The sequence below is a fragment of the Sabethes cyaneus genome, chromosome 3 (genome assembly GCF_943734655.1).
Source record: "Sabethes cyaneus chromosome 3, idSabCyanKW18_F2, whole genome shotgun sequence".
In the NCBI taxonomy this organism is placed as follows: Eukaryota; Metazoa; Arthropoda; class Insecta; order Diptera; family Culicidae; genus Sabethes; species Sabethes cyaneus.
Window position 1 is genome coordinate 200,306,518 of NC_071355.1, and position 22,155 is coordinate 200,328,672.

At 42.9% G+C, this 22,155-nt stretch overlaps 4 protein-coding genes across 12 annotated transcripts in view; 2 read left to right on the top strand and 2 right to left on the bottom strand.

The window, feature by feature from the left end:
• LOC128741541 (vascular endothelial growth factor receptor 1) overlaps nt 1–1,082 on the top strand; it is an 86,867-nt gene extending 85,785 nt beyond the window's left edge. For 7 of the 9 annotated variants that reach the window (XM_053837430.1, XM_053837428.1, XM_053837427.1 and 4 more), the window contains one exon: nt 56–1,082. In XM_053837430.1, coding sequence (XP_053693405.1) covers nt 56–492 — 437 coding nt within the window. In that variant the 3' untranslated portion in view covers nt 493–1,082. The remainder of the gene's footprint in view (nt 1–55) is intronic. The other 2 variants (XM_053837435.1, XM_053837436.1) reach the window with 1 other exon arrangement.
• Nucleotides 1,037–3,281, bottom strand: LOC128741542 (translation factor GUF1 homolog, mitochondrial). The gene is made up of 3 exons (XM_053837437.1): nt 3,136–3,281; nt 1,316–3,074; nt 1,037–1,250 (listed from the first exon to the last, which is right to left on the bottom strand). The coding sequence occupies exons 1-3, from the start codon at nt 3,180–3,182 to the stop codon at nt 1,125–1,127; spliced, it is 1,932 nt and encodes a 643-aa protein (XP_053693412.1). The 5' UTR covers nt 3,183–3,281; the 3' UTR covers nt 1,037–1,124.
• A 5,077-nt stretch (nt 3,282–8,358) lies between these two features.
• On the bottom strand, nt 8,359–10,086 carry LOC128741543 (DNA polymerase delta subunit 3). The gene is made up of 4 exons (XM_053837438.1): nt 9,957–10,086; nt 9,613–9,902; nt 8,727–9,553; nt 8,359–8,620 (listed from the first exon to the last, which is right to left on the bottom strand). The coding sequence occupies exons 1-4, from the start codon at nt 10,023–10,025 to the stop codon at nt 8,394–8,396; spliced, it is 1,413 nt and encodes a 470-aa protein (XP_053693413.1). The 5' UTR covers nt 10,026–10,086; the 3' UTR covers nt 8,359–8,393.
• A 1,196-nt stretch (nt 10,087–11,282) lies between these two features.
• The window catches only part of LOC128741539 (protein MON2 homolog), a 36,083-nt gene continuing 25,210 nt past the window's right edge, over nt 11,283–22,155 (top strand). Inside the window, exon 1 of the mRNA XM_053837426.1 lies at nt 11,283–12,104. Within this exon, the coding sequence (XP_053693401.1) occupies nt 11,985–12,104 (120 nt within the window). The 5' untranslated portion in view covers nt 11,283–11,984. The remainder of the gene's footprint in view (nt 12,105–22,155) is intronic.

The following is a 22,155-nucleotide window of genomic DNA, read 5'->3' on the forward strand; positions in this document are numbered from 1 at the left end:
TGCTACTTAATTGTATTATCTGAAAGAAACTTTTTTTACATTTCCATTTCCACAGTTTCCGACAATCCGGACTACTTGAAGATGACAAACACCAAATCGGACTCGGAGGAAAGCCAGTTCGATTTTGCATCATTCAACAACACTCAACCTTCGCCCACGTTGAAGAACAACCTGGACACCAGTCCACAGCAGGGCAGTAAACGGCACAAGAAAAAGGGAATCCCGGAAGAGATTCCCATGCTTCACAACCATGGCAAAGGTGGGCAAGGTTTCAATTCCGACTCAGAAACGGAAGCAACCAGTCCGGTACCGATGGTACGGACATCGAAGATCCAACAACCAGAGCATGAGTACACAAACTTGAAGCGACTGGATCGGCAACCGGCGGCCGGCGGTGGCAGCAAGAGCAAGCAGCATTCTAATGCGAATGATGCCTTTAGCAATCCCGGCTATGTAGCGGTGAAAACGGTCAATGAGAAGAGATTACACTGAAAGCCCAGATGTACCTCGTTTCGGGTCATCGCGGGAACGCACAAGCCATCCTCATTACTTACTTGATAGCACATACGCACCACACATACATAAACTTAGACAATGCAACCGAATTGGAAGAATATGTTGCTGTCGACTTCCTCGAGTATAAATGTAGAAGAGCTAAATATTTACGACTGAGAGTAACCGAACCTATATTGCTAATATCTTTTTTAGCAAGCTGTCAATTTGAATGTGAACGGGATGTATAAGACACGTTTCTGTATCTATGTGAGTGTAAACCTAGTAGAAACAAAAAAGAATTATTTACTGCTAGTTAGTAACGCAATTAGCGCATGTTTTCCATGTAAACGCAAAACAAGTACTCTTAAGCAAAGCTTTTTCGAAAAAAGTTGCCTTAATGTTTTACAATCATAACGACGATACTTTTCTCATTTTAACGACGATGTATATAAATTATTGAAATATAATTTAAATACACAAAATCTAAAAATAGACAGGTGTTTGGGTTTCAAAATTCACAACTGCAAGAAGTAGGGTTTGTTCACAAATAAAAGAAAGCTAGATATACTGCGAATTACATCCGAAAACGCCTTCTATTTTGTTCTTGGAGAATTCACTTACCTCGTTTGCTATCGTTTCAGAACGTTGATGAAAGTATCTTTCGGCACGTTGATATTTGCTATGGCTCTCATTTTTTTCTTACCCTCACTCTGCTGTTTAAGCAATTTCATTCGTCTGGTAACATCACCGCCGTACTAGAATTGAAAACAAAAATTGTTAGGAACAAATCTGACTCATTGATTTCAAACAGAGTACTCACCAGCTTAGCCGTCACGTCCTTGCGGTACGCTTTCAGTGTTTCACGGGCAACCACCTTTCCGTTCACAACTGCTTGAATAGCTATTTGCACCATCTGTCTAGGAATCAGCTCTTTCAACTTAAGCACCAGCCCGCGGGCATGCGTATGGGCTTTACTGATGTGCACCACTGTACACAGTTCGTCCACCATAGTGCCGTTTAGGAGAACATCCATCCGAACCAGAGCACTCGCCACGTACCCATGATCTTCGTAATCAAAACTTGCATACCCGGAGCTAATGGATTTAAGCTGGTCGTGAAAATCCACGACGATTTCGTTCAACGGCATCAGATAAGTTGTCATAATCCTATCGTTATCAATGTTAATCGAAGTTTTCTGAATAGCACGCCGTTCAACACACAATCCAATGATAGGCCCAGTACACTCCGTCGGAGCTATTATCGTTCCAAGCACAAACGGTTCATAATATTCCTCAACCTGAGACTTTTCCGGAAAGAGAGCCGGATTGCTAACGTAAACAACGTCATTTCCTCCGTTAGCAGCTATAACCTTAGCCCCCCTTAAATGAATTTTGTACGTCACTGAAGGGGCAGTCAGAATGGGTTCAGCATCATACTCCTGCTGCAAGCGCTGGTTAAAAACGTCCAAATGCAAAAGTCCTAGGAATCCAAGCCGCCAACCCTGACCCAACGCCGGACTAGAATCTGGATTAACAGTGACGGCCGAATCATTCAGAACCAGCTTTTCGATAGCACTCTTCAAATACGGATGCTGCGATTGATCGCCGGGATAAACTCCTGCAAACACCATCGGTTGTTGTGGTTTAAATCCAGGCAATGGAATGCATTCTTTGTTCTTCTTCAAATAAAGTGTATCACCTATATTAGATTCCTTACTAGTCCTCATGTTACACCCCAGCAATCCGACTTGACCGGCAACTAACCGCTCCAGCGGTTTTTCATCCGGCCGAAGAAGCGCCAAACTTTTCACCTCATAAGACTTTCCCGTATGACAGGAAGCAATCTCTTGACCAACCGACACCGATCCATCTTTTACATAAATCAGATTTAAGGCACCACGATAACGATCGAACCAACTATCAAATATCAACGCCCGAAAGTCACCGTCTCTGTTGGCATCCGGTGCCGGCAGCCTTTCAATGATTGCCTTCAAAACATCCTCGCATCCCGTTCCGTGTTTCGCCGATATCCTAAGCACATCATCTGGGTCAATTTCGAACAGGGTAAACAACTCCTGAGTGACCGCATCCGGTCGAGCATTTTTCAAATCTATTTTGTTCAACACGGGCACAATCACCAATTGTTTCGAACGTGCCAGATGGAAATTCGCAACCGTTTGCGCCTGAACTCCTTCATTCGCATCGACCAACAGCACCACTCCATCACAGGCGGCCAGCGAACGGGACACTTCATTGGAAAAATCTACATGACCCGGTGTATCGATCAGGTTCAGCAGAAACCGGTGGCCCTGGTGCCGGTAGATCAGCGAAGCAGTTTGAGCTTTCACCGTGATGCCGCGTTCCTTTTCGACCTGTAGGCTGTCCAGAACTTGCTTGTTGCCCGCTTTGGCATTTATCGTCCCGGTCAGCTCCAGCAGACGATCGGCCAGAGTACTTTTGCCATGATCGACGTGAGCGATGATGCTGAAATTTCGGATTCGATTTACCGGAATCTGGTCGTAAACGATGTCCTCCGATTGCAGCTGAGTGGAAACACTCAGAAAGCGAGTCGGTAATTTCCTGTAAAAAAAAAGAAAATCAGCTCAGATGTGAGCAAGCTAGGTATATAATATTTACAGACCTGATGGATGATTGAACTTTAGTTATAACCCTGGAAACGGAAATCATTTTGCTAACGCCTTTTTCACTGTAAATACGGTGTTTTAATTACATATTCAATAATAATTTACACTACGAGGAAACCGAACAAAAATAAGTGCATACGACTGGCTGTTTTGCCCACGGGAATGACACTTCCAATACCAACCTGTACAAAAAAACGTAGCCAACATAGAGCGGGCCCAAGCTGACAGCTTCATAGATGGGCTCAAGCTGACAACCGAGTCGGATGTGTAAATTGTTAAATATTGTTAGTTTTAGTTTGATTTTAGCCAAGGTTTTAGCATCACATAACCAATGACAGGCAGGCAATTGATGCGAAATACATGAAACTATGAAAATGGTTAGTTAAATTCGTTGTGTGAAATCGCTTTGCGTTTGCCGCCTTTTTCATGTGAGCAACGAAAATGTGACGTCATATCAGCCCCCTGGTTTTGCCTGTAGTGATGTCCGATTACTTCTCGATTAATCGAACTAATCGATTATCTGTTAAAATAATCGATTAATTTTTAATCGATTGCTTTATGTTCCGATTATTAGATAATCGATTACCTGGTCGATCGATTATGCAGGATTTTTTAAAATTTTACTATTCAACAATTTCTAACAAATTTAATTTATTACAGTGGCTGGCGCTTAGCTACTAAATTAACCACACGTGATTAGCCAGTTAGTTGGTTTCGCTTAGTTGGTTTCGAGGTACGATGCTGATCTAACAAACTGGTCGTCGTATTCGTATGTTCAAATCTCAGCTAGGCGATGCTCCTAGATAGAATCAGTAGAGTTGTTGCACTAGCTACGTAATTGTCCTAATAGCCGTTTAATAATACTGATGTGAAGTCTGTCGATAAATAGGGGTCAAGTCTTAAGCCTGGTATCCAGCTGAAAAGAAAACAGCTCAAGAAAAAAACCTGTTATTTACCAACGGTGTGGCACGCTAGAATTTTAGCATAACGAACATCTATTTTCATTCCGCTTTCACCAAAACAGGATAAACTGTTGTCGTATTTTCACTCATTCAACAGAAAAATATTATATGATGTATAATATATTACAAAACCGCAATCCGCAAGAATATTCATAAACAGCATAAATAATCTTAAACTGCCATCATTTGGTACAGCCAGCAACAAGTTTTGTTACCCGATTTAACATTGCCTTAGGGCGAACAGGCCATTTTTTGTATGCCAGTGCCAGTGATGTCGGTTACGCACCAAATACATGGGAGATGACAACCTTGCCATCCCGTTGCTATTTACCGACCAATCTGATGGAGTTCTTTTAACGTTAGTTGCATATGAATCAATTGAACAACAATGGAGATAGAGCCGAAAGTGTAACTGCAAGTATCCTTATTTTTGGTATCGGGACGTAAAGGTTATAACCAATCGATTATTTCGACTAATCGATTATATAGCGCCGATTAATCGATGTCGATTATTGGCCGCCCAAAAAGTAATCGATTATTAACTAATCGATTAACTGGAAAAATCGGACATCACTATTTGCCTGTTTTTGACCAGTTTTGGTAAACAAAGGCACGGTTATGAATCTGTCAAAATCAGCTGTTTTCATTTGAATGAAAAAGTGACACATAAACCAAATCGACCAAGAGTCAGTGCCAAAACCATTTAGGTATGTATGTGTGCGAGGTATGCGCTGTTTGAGCGGTTTGAGCCAATGTTCGAGCTATCCTATAATATAATAATATGGTCGTCGAACCAAACCCAACAGGATCTTTGATCTAAACGGTCTCATTACGAATCGTTCATTATGCCTATCAATAATAGCATGCTTATAAAATAAATACAAGCAGCTTACGTTATGTACCAGGAAGGAGCGTCAAATATAGCTCTCGCCCTCTCAAGCCCCTATCTAGCGTCTCCTCGAAGATCTAAAGTCAACTGGACTGACTGGACTGGAGCAGCTAAGCTACGAGTTGCAAACTTGAGCGCCTGTTCCCCTGGTGAGCGGCAACCAGCGTTGCCAACCTTCCAGATTTGTCTGGATTTTCCAGATTTTTTGATGCCTAATCAGACAAAAAAAGACGTTTTCCAAACATTGCCTTCCATTGGAGTAAATGGCAGCCAGACTTTTCCAGACACTTTTATTCTCGTTTTCCAGATTTTCGTAAAAACCGGTTGGCAACGCTGGCGGCAACTGAAACAGTGTCTGTCTCGAAGAGAGCGGCTAAATATGAAATCCTGTATTCCACAAGCTATACTTAAGTTGGCAGACCCATCGGCGGGACGTAGGTATCGCGATCCCGGCAACGTAGCATAGGATTAAATGCGGTTGAATAATGCGCTCCAGAACCACCATGACTGTGGAACCTGCCTCTTATTCAGCAACTCCTATCTCGACCTCCTCGTGGTACCATCCGGGATACGTTCCTTAGTGGAAATCGGTCAACCGGTGGAAACTAGGGTCGTATGCGGACAGAGAAGGGGGCACTCATGCGAAGGCTGAAGTGTAAACTCTCCGCCTGCAGGACGGTTCTCTTGACTCCCAGGAACCAAAGCAGAGGGCCCAAATCCCCTAAAGGAGATGGTTGTAATAGCTGCTATCCAAGGCTATTATGTAAAAATTTGAATGGATAAACCTCTAATCCAAGGTGTGACGTGACCCGTGCCGAAGGATGAATGGTGGAGGGGGTTCTATAAATTCTCTCGCCGCAACGGAGCCTGTGGAGTACCAGGGCGCCCTCCACAGCAATTTGCCCTTGCTGCATCAAGCCGGTCACTGATGCTGTGGACGATTTCTTACCGTGCAAGCTCTCTGTGCCGAAAAACAAACAAAGAAACGAATGAGGTGGAGAGGAGAGTAGGGGAGGAGCAGGACTTGAACGATGCGCTAGCAGAGGTTCAGTCCTGATCCTCGTCTATCCTCAACCCGCCGACTCGTTGTGAGTCGACAAACGAAGATGTGGATAAAAAACTTTTTACTCACTCGAGATTCACTCTGCCTGATCTCTGACTGTGTGCTGGAGGGTGGGCTGAAACAAAAGGGGAGCCTAACAGTTGTGCCCAGTAAGATGGCTGTACAATCGCTCAAACAATCTAAATAAATATATAACGTCGAGTATCCAGTCCTAGGTTACTCAAAAGTTGCTGAGTCTCAATAAAAGAGATATCAGCAAGCTTACCGGTCTTGCTACAGGATATTGTCCGAGTAAATATCATCTTCGGAATCTCAGTTTCGTACAAGATAATATTTAACCTCGGAACCCTTGCTCTGCAATCGTGGAGCACAATAAGTACGCAGACTGCAGTATCTCAAAAAGGGGAGATCTGCTTGGCGACGCCGATCAGGGTACTAGGTTCATAAACCTAGTCATCCCTGATTGGCACATGTCTCGCTCCAACTACCAGCCTGTCACTTCCTCAATAAGTGATATGTAAGCTTGAAGCGTATAGTAAAACAATAAAACGGGGGATAATAGTTCAAAATAATGGACGCAGTGGTAAGAGTACCCAACAGAGGAGAAGAAAAAACAAGTAGCATACCGAAACTCTCATCTACCCCGAGCAATGAAAATGGAAATACGGAAGGAATCAATTGGTATAGGACACGGCAAAGAACATGGAAACAATGAATGGATAACGATTGGAACTCTCCATGAAGCGGCACGAGTTGACTTGCCTGCGAGATCCCTGCCATTCAGAAAGTTCGGCGGCCAAATTCCGGAGAAAGGAAGTTCCGGCAGTAGACCCTATTACAGACACTTTTTTCTGTTGGGAAGGTAAAAGCAGCGAGTTAACCGGTGGATGCCCGTAGATAACTGTATATGATTGCTGTGAATTAAGGGTAAATTCTTCAACTCCTTTTTAATCAACGTATACGCACCGATATAACAGCCCAGTTAGCTTCGAGGTACAATGCTGGTCTACCAAGCCAGTCGTCGTATGTTCGAATCTCAGCTGGACGGTGATAGTCAGTAGGATTGTTGCACTAGCCCCGTAACGTTCCTGTACTTTGACAGCCGACTGCGAAATCTGTCGATAAAAAAGGGTTAAGTCTTAGAAAGATGTTTAAGCACAAGGTTTTTATACGCACCGACAAATGATAAAGCCGATGACGCGAGCGACGAAGTTCTACGACAGATTCGCCATGCCTGTGGAGAATGCCCGAATACATGATGCGAGAATTAGCATCGAAGATGCAAATGCGCACATCGGGAGAAAATCTTCCGCCCTGTCATTGGCTTAGAAGGTAGTACAACGGGTGCCGGTAGTTTACTCAGTACACCAATTGGCGAGGCGAGTACCAAGCTGCTTTTTGGGAGGGTCGCTCAACGACGAATCAGATATTTTTGTTATTGTTGGGATCAGATATTTTCCGTGGGTCAGCTACTAGACCAGTTTCGGGAGTACAACTAAAACCCATTATCTATTTGTTGACTTGAAGGCGGCGTACGATTCAGTCAAAAGGAATGAGATGTGGCAGTTATTGCTAGAACATGATTTTCCGACGAAACTAATTACGTTGATTCGTGCGACGCAGATGGGTAAAAATCATGCGTCAGATTATCGAGTGAGACCTCAGCCGCTTTCGTGACGTTGGAGCTGGGTGGGGAACGATATGAATTAGCGGAGGAATTCATATACCTCTGCACGCTCGTGCCATGTGACAGCAACGTAAACCGCAAAGTAAAACGACGAAATGCAGCTGCGAATCGGGCTTTCTACGGATTACGTAGCTAAGGTCCCGTAGTTTGCAGATGGTTGTCCTTTATGGACACGAATCCTGGAGGCTTAAGAAAACTGATCAACGAGTGTCTGGGGGTTTTGAGCGTAAAATTCTGCAATCGATAGTTGGTGGCCAAATGAAAAATGAAGTTTGCGCATATGCTCGTGCGCATGAACCACGAGCTATATCTAAGTTTACAAATATGCTAATATAGTGCACCCAGCATAATATGGCTGGCTGGTCACATGGCCAGAATACCCGATGAAAGAGTAACTAAAAATATTTTAGTCAGAGAACTAGGAAAAGATCGTAGACTCCGGAGCAAACCCCGCGCCCGATGGATATGCGCTGGCGAGGACTGGTCGAAGTCGAATCAGCTGGTGTTCGAGGGGTCTGCCGACAGCCCAGGACTGACTATAGTTTGTTCGGTACAGGACTTAAACTTAAAGTACCTAACACGAAACAATCAACTTAATAAACTGGAAGTAATATTTTTTTATTGTAATCGAACGAAAAATAATACTATTTCTTCTACTTCTTAGAGAAAAAACTTGTTATGGAACCTTGCTTCGTTTTGGGTGTTGGAGGCGTCACCTTGGCGGGTTTTTTATCGACCACTTTTTCGCTTGTCTTACCTTTACTGTGGTCAACAGTACCATTTTGCGTAGCTTTCTTTTCGGATGCATCGTTGTTGTTATTTTTGCCGGAAGCTTCATCGGCTTCATCTTCCTCAACCATTTCATACTCCTTGACGGTGACTGAAAAGAATGAAAATAAAAAATAGTCAAACGGTCGAGCTTCGAAGCACGCTCGACGCCAAGACGCTCCAAAACTTCAGTTCGAAGCATTTGCCTTGCTACTTACTCAAATAACCTTCCTCGTCTTGGAAGGTCCTCGTGACCATTTTCTTAACCATAGCTTTCTTTCGGTCGGTAGCACTTTGCGCTGATTGTTCCGGACTGCTAGCTTGCTTTTCCGTTTCTTTCATTTCAACATCATTAGACTCTTCCGCATCAAATTGAACCTCTCGCTCTTCCGGTTCCTTCGGAGGCTTTTCTTCTTCATCTTCGCTGGAATCATCAATCTGCATAATCCTAGACTTCTTGCTTGGATTTTCCTTCTTTTGTTTACTCTCTTTCTTGCTGCCGATTAGTTTTTTGCTTGCTGTTTTCTTCGGCTGAGTTTTCTTATCCTGAGGGGTATTTGGAATTACATCATCATCGTCCGATTCATCGGAAATCATTCGCTTCCAACGCTGTGATTCATCCTCTCGTTTTCCGTTAGTTTTCGTTTCCTCTCTAGATTCTTCCTTCTTTGGGGTGAACTTTTCCTGCTTAACCAGCGATGGGACGGGAGAAGCGGCAGTTTTAGTAGCTGGTTTATTGTTGAAAAATGAAGCAATGGAACCTTTCCCAGTAACGGGCTTTTTTGCGTCTCTTTTCTTAGTTGGAGAAGTTTTTACCGGCGACTTTTTCGGCGAGCCAGCAGTTGGTGATTCTTGTTTCACGGCTGCCTTCGGACTTAGCTTCTCTTCTTTTACCGATGCTGGTTTCGCATCGGTTTTGGAAGTCCCAGCGGAAAACATGGAAGTAATTTTTGATTTAGGTTCTTGCTTGACAGTTACCGGAGGAGTATCTTTCGGGGTGAACACTTCTATACTGCGTTTGTCTGCTTGCAAAGAAAGATTTATCCTGAAACGAAAGCATTCTTCGATATCTTTATTTTGTACTTCATTCACGGTATTACTTACACTCTGAATTCCTGTTCTTCTGGAATGTTGAGTGGCCTAGAAGATTCAGCAGCCAGCTCAACTGAATATAGCATGCTGCTAATTCGCTTAGTTTTTGACTCAATAGTTTTTAACTTTTGCTCATTGACAACGGTTATAAAAGCATTGCCCTGTTGCGCAAAAACTCCCCGAATAATGTACTCTTTTATCAGCTTTGCCTTTGCAGAGTTTTTGTCGATCCATTGCTGAAGTACTTTCACTGCATCTCCAAAGGACAACCCGTAGTTATTAGATATACTTCGTACCGTCATCTAGAATATAACTAAAATTGGCAAGAAACTTTTGGCATAATTATTTGAACTGACCTTGTGCCGAGCATCAAGCACTGTGTGGCTTATATCGTCGTAACAGGTTTTTTCCATTACTGCATCCATTTTTAACCCTTAACGAAGGCACTTTCTGTAACAACTTGATCAGAAAATATGAACTTTTCTATTTTAGTCGCGAAATTTACGGCACTAACAAAGCTAACAGAAATTGTGAGCACAAAACACGTTTGACAGCAACATGTTGTGTTTATGTTGCGGAAAACGATAAATGAAGCGGGAAAATTTTTCAATCAGGGGTAGGAACGTCGTGTTTTATACAATGAGGGTAATTTGAATATTACGTAAAAAACATGCAAAGAATCATGAATTTCGTATTGTGCAGCTGGCAGCTAAGTGATCTATTTTCCCTAATACCAATGCATATGACGGAACGACACCGAAACATTGCCGTTGTTGCTCTTTCTCTTTCTTATTACAGTGATATCAGTTTGTCACAGTTTGGTCGCAGTTTTGTGCAGTCGCACTTTCAAACTGTGGAGACGTTTTAGTAGGAAATGCAGTATATAAAGAGCACATTTGTTATGACGGATTCGAAAAAGCTTCAAAAGCTGTCAAAAAAGTCTGTTCGCAATTATACGAAGTCTCATTCGGAACTGTCAAAATGTGAGAGAACATAAAAACAAAAATAATTGGTTTCCTCTTTTTCTCACTCTAAAACCTGGAAAACATCAACAGCTTGAATATAAACCAATATTAAATAATGTACCAAGCAGTCTTAAGTCCCGCGCAGAATTGGTACTATATAAATAATTATTTGTCAAATTGCTGCGTTTAACGTTTTGACAGCCGTTCGATTGGAACTAGGGCGAGCCTCGGTTGGATCTAAGCAAAAACAAAAACGCTATTAGACTTCCACGGAAAAATTGTTAATGTAAATAGTTATTTCCTGCGTGTCCCAACACATGTTTGCAATTTAGCAATTTAAATCATAAGGTTTTCGTTATTGCCTCCTCACTGCACCCCTCCCTGCTTGAAAAGCATATTTTCAAAGCATTTGGTAAGTACAGGATAATTATTATTAAAATATGAATTTGCGCAGGACTCGTAAAATTGCTGCAAACTAGGCTGCAAAGCAAATCCGTCGTTTTTTCATTAAATAATGGCCCGTCCCGCGTGAGATTTTTTGCTTGATTTTTTGAGATTTTTTTTTATTATTGTATCATTCCTTTCCCTCGTACATCATTTGTGGATTATTCTGTGGACATCGTTCTTCTCAAATTTGACGTTTGACAAGTTGACGTCAGGTGAAAAAGCGAAACAAAAGCAAAACCGAAAACGACATCATCATCATTATCATCGTCATCAGAGGTTCGGTTTGTCGTCGTCGTCACCGTGAAAACAGAGTTTAGCATAGAAAATTCGTCGCATGGGAAGAAAAATCATTTGCAATTGCCATTCGCTTAGTTTCGGACGTACGTCAGTGCGTGTTTTCCCGTAATAGCTTGGAAACCCGGTGTTCCACATTTCCACTCCGAGGTGAAAACTCGTACGACGGTAAAATTACTTCCGCACCCTATTCTGTGGCCTGAAATTATTGTGCATAAGTTGCTGAAATAAAAGCTTAGGCTAGAAAACCAGTGCCTGCTTTGCATATATTTACATTGGGCATTGTGTACGGCTAGTGTTTGCGGTATTGTTTTGCACTGACGTGTCACCGAGGATTAGCAAAACAATGCAGAATAGTTGCGAAATGTACCGTCACAGTGTGAAGTGATTTGTGTTTGTTGCAAACGGTGAAAAACTTGTCAATGGTGATGTGACTGTGTCCCCCACGGGAAGCAACAGTACAGTAGTATACTAGTGGAGCAGAGTGGTTGGACATCCGGAGAGGAGAAAAAAAAGCAAGCACCTCTGAAAAAGAACGCACATAACAGCATACTTCAACACTCATAATCATAAGGGTCATAATCTTACGTAAGGCCCTTTGTATTTTAATTGAGGCTCGTTGGGCTTGGAACAGCTACACCAGCTCTACCAGAAACATTGCCCTCCAGCCTCCTCAGGATGTCGTTCGTAAGTGGAACCACGGACACCGAGGCGGCACAAAAGTTTCTCGAGGTGTTGCAGAATGACTTTCGCAATCTGTCACTGGAAACGAAGAAAAAATATCCACAGATTAAAGAGGTAAGTGGAGGAATCGTTGGTGAAATTTTTCTGCCAGCCAGTGCTAGATTGTTGATACGCTGCGACATTGTGGCAGCACGAAGTACATACGTACTACCACTTTTGTAAGTGTCGTCTATAATAGGTTTCCGAAGTGGTGGCACTGCAGAGTCTATAGTCCGTACACTGGGTCAATGCTGATGGATTGGTATTGATATTCTAGTCATTTCAATTGCAGCTCACCGAACTGAAAGGCCTTTACTAGCATACCTTTTTACTAGCATATTAACTATTTCGAAAATTTTTCCAATTTTTCGTGTTTCAAGTTTTTTTTTGCACATTACGTTTACCGAAAGGTATCTATTTAATTACTATTTTCCAATCTTCCAGATTGGTTAATTGTGTGGATGGAAAATGTTTGGACATTGAAACCGATGAAGTGTTCATCGTTCATCTCAGGGCTATGAACTAGATTTATCGAAAACACGTATGGTTTCTTATTGGTCTATCATTTCTTGTTTATTTAAGTTGAAAAAGAAAATAATTTGGCTTTTACTGCGAAATAAAAAGGTTTTATTCCTAGCTTTCATTAAAAAATTTGTATTGCCCCTGAAACCATTCCAGGGCTAGGGAAGCAAGAAACATGCTTGCATGCGATTAGTTAATTCGTCAATTCTTGATAGTAACAGTGGCTTTGTTTTTGAAAACCGATCATTTATCTCGATATTCCCATTTGCCGCTTGGCTAAATTCAATCTTTTGGTGTCAGAAGAATAACATTTTGAGCCTTTTTCGACTCTAACGAACTGTTCAAGATCATTCCATTGATTTAAGAGTGTGCATATTTGAACGTAACATAGTTTATTCCATTTAAAAACGTTATACATGTAAAATTTTGGGTAGCTGCACTGAATATGACCTCCGGGAAATCAAAGTCTTCTCTTTGGAGAAATATTTGGTTCCATTCGGCTTTCTTTCATCTTCTATAACTTCACGGATTATGCTGACGACCCCTGTTTCCATTGGTGAGCAGCTGAAGATTTACTTTCAGAACGTGCGTGGACAAAAGCCGTTGTTCATTTTACCGCTGTCACAGAGTCACACATCGAAATAAATGTCTTAACGGGAAACTAGCAGTCATTAACTTTTCGTCGGAGAGTCCAATTTCGGAAGCAGTTTTTGTGCCCAAAAGCGGGTTCTGTTTATGAAAATGTGTTCACTGCATTCTTTTTGCCAATCTGAACACATCTAATATATTTTTATGAACAAAATGTTTGTATCAAACAAAAAAACTGCTTTTGAAATTTGCAGAACCGATGACGACTAATTTCACCCTAAGCTTCAAGCACAAATCATTGATTTTTTGGGATTTCAAAAGTAGTTTTTATGCTTAAAATAAAAGTTATGCTAAAAAAAATAAATTAATTGCGTTCTCATAGATGGAAAAAATGAAGGGAAAACAACTTCATGGACTTTACTATTGTATTGAGCATAAAAACTGCGTTTGTAATCTCAGAAATCAATTATTTGTGCTGGATTACCGTCAAAACCTGGTTTGAAAATTCTTTCGCTGCAGTTGTCCGGAAGCGGGGAACTGTAGAAACTCCTGAGATAAAAGTGTGTTGATTGCTATCTCTAATAAACTGTCGCTTTATCCACCATTCTGTAAACTCGGATACACTGGAACAACTAAGGCTGAAAGTTATTATGACTAATCTCTTTCTGTCAAAATGTCAAGAAATCTGTTGTGAATACATTTTCATGTGGTAGGTACAACCTAAACCATCTAAAAGCGCAAGAACCATTAATCATAGACCATTAACAGGATCATTTCAAACCTGACCGGGCTGGTTATAACGACTGAAAAGAAACGTTAACCTTCTAACGTGTAAGACCATCGCTTTTAGAGCCTCAAAGTTCATCTCATCTGAGTTATTTTTAATGTACCTTTCTTCCTCTTGCTTCACCAGCCGAGAGTCCGGGTGGTTCTTGCTGTATCAAGAATTCCTCTCGATTGAATTCGGTCTTGGGCTACTCGTCGCCAATTAGTCGCGCGTCTCGGCACACGCAAGTCATCTTCAACCTGGTCGAGCCAGCACGTTGCACGTTGGACCCCTCTATTACTGGTGCCGGTGGGGTTCTTGAAGAAAACGAATTTCACTGCACAGTCGTTCGGCATCCTTGCGACTTGGCCGGCCCACCGTAGTCCCCCAATTCCGTCGTCCCACGGTGATGTCGAGGTCGTCTGCGAAGGCTAGGAATTTGCTACTCTTGCTGAAGATCGTACCTCTCGTTTCGATGCCCGATCACCGGATTACAGCTTCAATAGTGATATTGAATAATATTCAAGCCAGTCCATCCCCTTACCGCAACCCTCTACGCGATTCGAAGGGACTCGAGAGTACCCCCAAAATGCACACGTAATACATCTGTACAGCTGTATCGATTCGTTTCTCTTCCGCCTGGTCTACCAGTTATGTCGGTCCCATGTACTGGGTTGAGTCAACAGCTGTTTTCATTCAGTTCTCAATCGTCTGGGCTAATGCCACCAATAACGACGGTCCCATATACTGAATTAAATCCACAGTTGTATCGACTAGTTTCTCTTTCGCCTGGTCTAGTACCACCAGTATCGTCGGTTCCACATACCAATGCCTTTCAACTACCGTTAGACGAGAGCTTTACTCCTCTGAACAGTGGTCATTTGGTGGCCAGACAGACGGTGAAAGATCTACCTAAGTTCGGTGGGGATCCCGATGATTGGCCTCGGTTTATTGCAGCGTATGACCGAACAACCCGGATGTGTGGATTCCGAAATGATGAGCTTCTTGAGAAGTTTGTACGAAAAAGCTCTGAATGCTGTCAAAACTCTGCCTTCTACATCCGAATAACGTTCCGGTGATCATGAACCGGTTGAAAACACTGTTTGGCAACCCGGAATCGATTGTGGAGACGATGGTGAAGAGAGTTAAGATGATACCACCGATGAAAGCAGAAAGATTGCAGTCAATCGTGGATTCTGGCGAAGCGGTGCAGAATTTGTGCGCTACTATTCAAGTGTGCCAAATGGACGAACGGCTGTACAACGTTGCGCTGCTGCAGGAGCTCGTCGGGAGCCTACCATCTACACTGGCAATACAATGAGATTTCTACCGGAAGGAGAAAGGGACAGCTACACTATTGGACTTCAACGAGTGGTTCGATAACATGGTTGAAGCGATTAGTCAAGTTAGTAGACCTCAGGTGTGGACCCAACCATCGAACAGCGAGAAAAAAGGTCGAAAAGAAGAAGCCTACGAACGTGTGCACTCCATGCAACCTCCAGAGCTGGTGGCTAGTGGTAGAGTTTGTCTAGCGTGCGCCGGTGAGTGCGGCAGCCTCGATAAGTGCAGCAGCTTTCTCAAAATGACGCTGAATTCACGCTGGTCGCTGGTGAACGAGAAGATCTGCCGAAAGTGCCTGACCAAACACTTCAAGACCTGCGAACGGAAAGTTCATTGCAATCAAAACGGTTGCCGCTTTCTACATCATCGCTTGCTGCACGACGACAGCAAACACAAGAAGCCGTGTGAAACGACCCAAACAGCTTCGTGCAACGCGCATCACTGCACACTCGGAGGTGTGCTGTTGAAATACATCCCAGTAGCCATACATGGGAAAGACCGTTCGTCCAATACGTATGCCTTCCTCGACGCCGGATCATACTGTGCAGAACCTGGATCTGCCGTCCCAGTCCCACTTCGGATCTCACGAAGCATTTCCAGTATCTTTCTGGTATTCCTGTCGAATCGTACTCTGGAGTAAAGCCACGAATCCTGATGAGTGTGGACAACTCTCGACTGGACTATCCGTTGGATTCCCGGGAAGGAGGTGAAAACCAACCTACAGCAGTACTAACGCGACTTGGCAGGTTAAACTACGCACCTTGCTCGGTGCAGCCGCAGGAGAAGAAGGAATGTGCTACGGCGTATAGCTACCATATCTGTGAATGTGAAACGCTTGCTACAACAGTCAAGGATTATTTCTCGTTAAACAGCCTGGGACTTCAGCTTCCTGGAAAGTCGTTGATGTCGACAGAGGACGAGCGGGCTATACAGCTACTACAATCCAGCAAAGAGCTAGAAGGAAATCGATATGAAACATCTCTGCCGTGGAGATTCGGTGATGAGCAGCTGCCGGAGAGCAGAGCGATGGCCTTGAAGCGCCATGACTGTTTGGACAAGCGCATGAGGCGTGATCCGGAACTGGCGAAGTCGTTTCGCGAAAAGATCCTAGACTACAAATCGAAGGGATACATTCGTAAACTTTCGCCTCAGGAGGAAGCCATACATCAAGGAAGTTCGTGGTATCTGCCGATTTTTTCTGTGTTTAACCAGAATTAGCCTGGGAAACTCCGCATTGTTTTGGACGCCGCTGCGAAAGTGGGAGGATCCTCCTTGAACTCCTTTCTGCTAAACGGACCAGACCTAGTGACGCCACTGCCTCACGTTCTCCATCTGTTTCGCGAGTGTCGAGTAGCTGTTTCAGGGAATGTTTGCAAAATATTCCTGCAGGTAATGATGAACTGCATCGATCAGCATTGTCTGAAATTCTTCTGTAATGACGGAGTTCCTCGAAGCGCGCCCAAGGTATACGTGATGCAGGCGATGGTGTTTGGTGTGAGCTGCTCGCCCAGCAATGTACAATACTTGAAGAACCTAAACCTAAATGCAGAACGTTTCAAGGACCAATTCCCGGAAGCTGTGGAAGCGATTTGCAAAGGAACATACGAGGACGATATCCTGTGCAGTGTCGAGAGGAAGAGGCAACGGAACATGCGCAAGCTGTTCGCTCTATGCATCCTATGCTGAAGGTGGTTTCGAGATACTTGGATGGCTGCCCAACTCCCAGAAGGTGCTGGATTCCATGAGCGAAAACAGAACGAGTGAGAAGAAACTGAACCAGAACGAAGATTTGGGGACCGAAAATGTACTCGGAATGTGGTGGTATACGGTCAGCGACACCTTCATATTCAAAAGTCCAATGCGGTGTCCACAGGATTTGCTATCTGGACAGCAGGTTCCTACCAAGCGAGAAGTGCTGAGGAACAAACTACTGGAGGTGGAGAACGTCATCAACTCGCACCCCCTCACATACGTGTCTATCGAGGACAGGGAGAATGAAGCGCTGACTCCCAATCTTATATTATTGGGTTCTTCAAATGGTTTGAATCTTGTACCGTACACCGCGAGCCTCGCTACGCTAACCAAAACTTGGAAGACTTCACTAGTTTACGCCAAACTTTTCTGGAAAGGGTGGCTACGCGAATACCCGCCGACAATAATCCGCCGGATCAAGTGGTATTACCCGGTAAAACCAGTCGAGATCGGTGACTTGGTGGTGATCGTAAATACGAGTCTGTCTCGGAACTCGTGGCCCAACGGTTCGCCCAGTGGGTGGCTGAATGTGCATCGATTTAGCTCCAACTCTCCAATGAGATTATGCTATATAATCTTCCTTAAAGTAAAACATTTTTGTTCAAAATTTTCCCTCTACTGATAAATCTTGCCTGGTTTTGAACAGCTTCCACCAGTCAAATGTTCATCAAAAGAGGTATTTTTCGCATGGTCAGCATAAGTTAGACATATTTGTCGTCGTGTTATTTGCTTTCCATCAGTGGCTAGATATCGGCAAAGTTTCCCAAAATACATAAACATCCGCTGTATACAATATTAGCCCAAGCATCAGCCTCATTTACATAAACGAAACTATTTTCCTAACCGGATGAATATGTCATTTTGGTGCACCACCACCTCCGGAACTTATTAGATCCAGACAGACAGATGCTTCTGAGCTACGCTTGGAGTGCTCCCAAGCAGAGGACACGAAAATACTTCAAATCCAGCACTGTCACCCGATCTGCTGTTTGTGGATAAATATTGGATTAGGTGTCCACTACTAGAGTGTGTCTGCCTCCGGGTTTCCACGTTTGTCCACTACACCACCACGTCTCACTTGTCGCACTTGGCGTGTGGAAATTCGTTCAACCTTAGGTCTGAGTGAATCAAGCTTGAGTAGGAAAATCTAGTCCCCGCCGCAGGCTCCATCCACCTGCGTACCCCCGCCCGGCGCATTTCAGTGCTTGCTTATCACGGTTTCCCAAAACTGTCCGGCTGAAAAACGAAGGCAAGCGACATACCGCACATGTGTATACACTCACAGACACGACGAGGTAAGCGAAAACGCACCAGGAAAATTTAGCTGCAGGCAGCGGAAAATGTTATATCGTTTTTATTGCCCATTTGTGTTTCCATCCCATCCGCAGCACGCACAGTGAGATAAATTACTGCCGGTTTTGATCAAAATTCTCAAATTACCTCAAGCTTTTTAACCAATTTTGTTTCATTGTGGCACTATGCCAAACAGGATTTTCAAATTTAGGGTTTACACTCGTGATGCTATGCAAACTGCATGAGTGAAGGGGTTTACATTTACTGGTGTTGACTTTAATTGGAATCTGTTCGTAAATAGCCTTTGTGTTGATCAACTGAAAAATTGGTCTCAATGTAGCACCTGATAACACATTGTATCACTTCCGGACAATACAATGGTGTCTGGTTTGGTTGATAACAAATGTGTTACGACATCGAAACAGAAAAATATTATCGTATGATGTGCTACAACAACTAGGTACACAAATTGATACCACAATTTACGTGCAGGTGCGCCGGTGATCGATTACAGGTTCAACGCTCCTATTTCCGGTTGGGAAAACAGACCAACAGTCGAATAAAAGTCCTTAATGTTTCATCCCGGTGTGCTTTGACCTTCTGATTATGAAAAAAAAGGTCTCAGATAAGGCTTTGGCATGTCACAGACGTTGCTGGAATGACGGTACCATTTGTCTGGTTGTCTTGAAACCTGCTTCCGTCCCATGGTGTCGAAGGTCTAGCCTAACCCTCAACCCAAGCATGAGAAACGATGATTAATCACGTGCACGATGGTGGTCACAACGACGTGGTCGGTAGGCAGGAGCAATCGCTGTCAGTCAGTTACCTTGTGTCAAACGATAAGGATAACGACGATGCTTTGGGGGCGACGAAAAAATGCTGTGTAGGAGCATAGCCTTACCTTATCGTCGACGGTGTTCGTTCGGTCGATTATCCTTATTATGACTAATTGCGTGTCAACTGTCCAAACTGATTCGAATTACGAAAACGCACACCGTCGGAAATGTAATTGCCATCCAGCGACCAGCGGAAACAACACTGAAATCAATTTTCGATCACCTGTAAGATAACAAGTAATTGGCAGCAGACATTGGGAGTAGCACTATTCTCTTACTGTGTAGCACAAAATCTACCGGGACTGCACAATATATTTTAAAGTGACTAGTAGGCGCCTATTTCTATAAGCAAGAGACTATCGCGTGCTGTGCTTTTCGAGCCAAGGGATAACTGAAAACAGCGTAGGCACATCCAAGTATATAGCACATGCTCTCGCACAGAAATGTCTCTGAGTAGCTCAGCCTTGAAGCACAGTGCTTGGATCTACCACAATAACTGTTATTTCCTTGGATACCACATATGTTGTGGACTTGTACCAGAAAAGAAATAAACACATATATTGTGACACGTTTTTAAATAATTGGACAAATCACATTTTTACTAACGAACTTGTTAGTGTCCATGCTTAGAACATAGGCCTAGTTCCAAAATTAATCAACACTCACCTTTTATAAGGTTTACAATCTATCGACCAAGCTATTGATGGCTGTCATCGGCTGCTTGAAATGCATATTAACAATATAGGAATGTAAGAAACAGGTGCCGGGAGGAAGCATGCCTTAAAGGAGGCGGATCTACCAGCCCTGCTGCTCGTCTGGTAATGGATTTTCGCCAATAGCTTGATTAGATATACCATACAATATGTGAGTGTTTACTAGTCTTGGATCAGGTTATGAATAAACCTGCCCAAGATTTAGTAATATAATCCCCAGGAGACGTAACCTTCGCAACAATAGAAAGATTTGAAAGATTTTAAAAGGGTTAATGATATCTTCAATCATTAATTGAAGGTTACTTTAACAAGTTCAATCTTAGCTGAAAACGGAATAATATTTTTATTCTACAAGTTCGTCGACAATCGTTGGTAGCTCAGGATGACGTGTAGGCATGAACACCGACGACCTAAACCCTAATAAAAACCTTAACTTTTAATATTCTTCGAAGTTTTCCAGTAAAGAAAATATGGTTTTAGATTTTGAATAACTTTTATAAATAGTAGAACTAGAGATTCTTAATTTCCAGTTGAAGTTTGCAAAACAAAAAGCTATAAGAAGCACAGTGCATTGCACAGTGCTTGCTATGAGCTTTCCGAACACAGTGCTCACTATGTGCGGGCGCTATTCAAAAGCATGTCTCTCAGTTGTATTCACCATCTCACAATATACACTTGCTCAGGCATAAGCAAAGGAGACATAGACAAACTGCTTAGATACACGTTTGTTTTTTACACGTCTCTGTGCTATATGACGATGTCTGATTGGCAGTGCTTCATTATTTTAATACACGTAAAATGAACATACAATGGTTGATCAACTCCTGATTATGATTAATTTAGAATGAACGTTTAAATCAATTAAATTCTGAAAAATTTCAAAATTTGAAATACCAGAAAATTGAAAATGGGTTAACACCCATATCCTTTTCCGTTACGTTATTTGGAAAATTAAAAATGCGTGTCGTGCGTGAGTTAGCTGCTGTAAATCTCATGCCACCGCAGAGTACCCGACAGTGACAGCTGCTGGTACTAACTTATCGAGCACGAGCTGTCGGCACGGCTACCCGCTGCAAAAGACTTGTACTGTGCCACTCGCTAATTTCCACTCGTTGAGCCTTACGATTAGAAGCTCTAAAATATTATTTTCGACAGTGTTCTACCTTGAAGAGAGTTTATCACAGCTCACTAACCCTAGTTTATCAAACATTCGTAGCTCGCCCGATAACCCGGTACCGGTAGAAACTGCAAATTTGCGGCCACAGTGACAGTGACATCGGTTTTAATTCCCAATCTGACCAAAGAATTTTTCGAGCAAGATTTTTTTCCGCTTAGATTCAGTATGTAGTAGTTCTTATCCGACTCATAGGAACTGTACCTATCAACGAAATTCTCTCAACTATCATGATTAGTCAGATTAGTACAGAGTACAACAGGGAAATTAGGAAATCACGTAGGAACAGCTAGAGGCAAATGTGTGAACGAGTTGAAAACTCTTCTACCTTAGCCAGGTTACAAAAGGCTCTAATCACTCTACAAGGATCACTCTAATGGACTAGGCAGATTTAGAAAAAAATGGTACTTTTACTATAGACTTCAGGAAACGCTTAGCATCATGATGGAAAAACACTTCCCAGGGTTATTTTCGATTGACGCTGAAATGGGTCAGATCTGTCGAGTCTAGGACAGGACGATTGGGCGATTGACTTCTTCCAGCCATTTAAATACCCAGGAATGGATGGAATTGTGCTAATTATGCTTCAAAAGCATGTTGTAAGTTAGTGTACGCAGACGATCTGAAATTGTATCTTGTTGTACGGTCAATTGAAGATTGTCGTAATTTGCAAAAGCTGCTGGATATTTTCGTGAATTGGTGTTGCAAGAACTGGCTGATCGTTAGTATTTCAAAATGTCAGGTTATGACTTTCCATCGCATTGCTAACCCCGTTATTTTCGAATACAACATTGATGGTCAAGCACTTGAAAGGGTTGAACATGTCAATGATCTTGGCGTTATTCTCGATGCCAAACTTAATTTTAATCTAAATCGCTCGGCTATTATCTCCAAAGCAACTCGGCAGCTCGGCTTTATTTCGAAAATTGGACGAGATTTCAAGGAACCATACTGCTTTAAGGCTTTGTACTGTTCCCTGGTGAGACCTCTATTGGAAAACGCGTATCCTATCTGGACTCCATATCAACTAACCTGGAATTTACGAATTGAACGAGTGCAGAAGAGGTTCATTCGTCTTGCATTACGTAATCTTTCCTGGCGAGATCCCGTGAACCTGCCTCCGTATCCTGATCGCTGTCGC

Coding starts and splice junctions, on each gene's coding strand:
- LOC128741542 (XM_053837437.1), bottom strand. CDS start 3,182: ATGATTTCCGTTTCCAGGGTTATAACTAAAGTTCAATCATCCATCAG. Junction 3,075..3,135: donor AAAGTTCAATCATCCATCAG/GTCTGTAAATAT, acceptor TTTTTTTTACAG/GAAATTACCGACTCGCTTTC. Junction 1,251..1,315: donor AGGACGTGACGGCTAAGCTG/GTGAGTACTCTG, acceptor TTTCAATTCTAG/TACGGCGGTGATGTTACCAG.
- LOC128741543 (XM_053837438.1), bottom strand. CDS start 10,025: ATGGATGCAGTAATGGAAAAAACCTGTTACGACGATATAAGCCACACA. Junction 9,903..9,956: donor TGCTTGATGCTCGGCACAAG/GTCAGTTCAAAT, acceptor GTTATATTCTAG/ATGACGGTACGAAGTATATC. Junction 8,621..8,726: donor AGACGAGGAAGGTTATTTGA/GTAAGTAGCAAG, acceptor CATTCTTTTCAG/TCACCGTCAAGGAGTATGAA.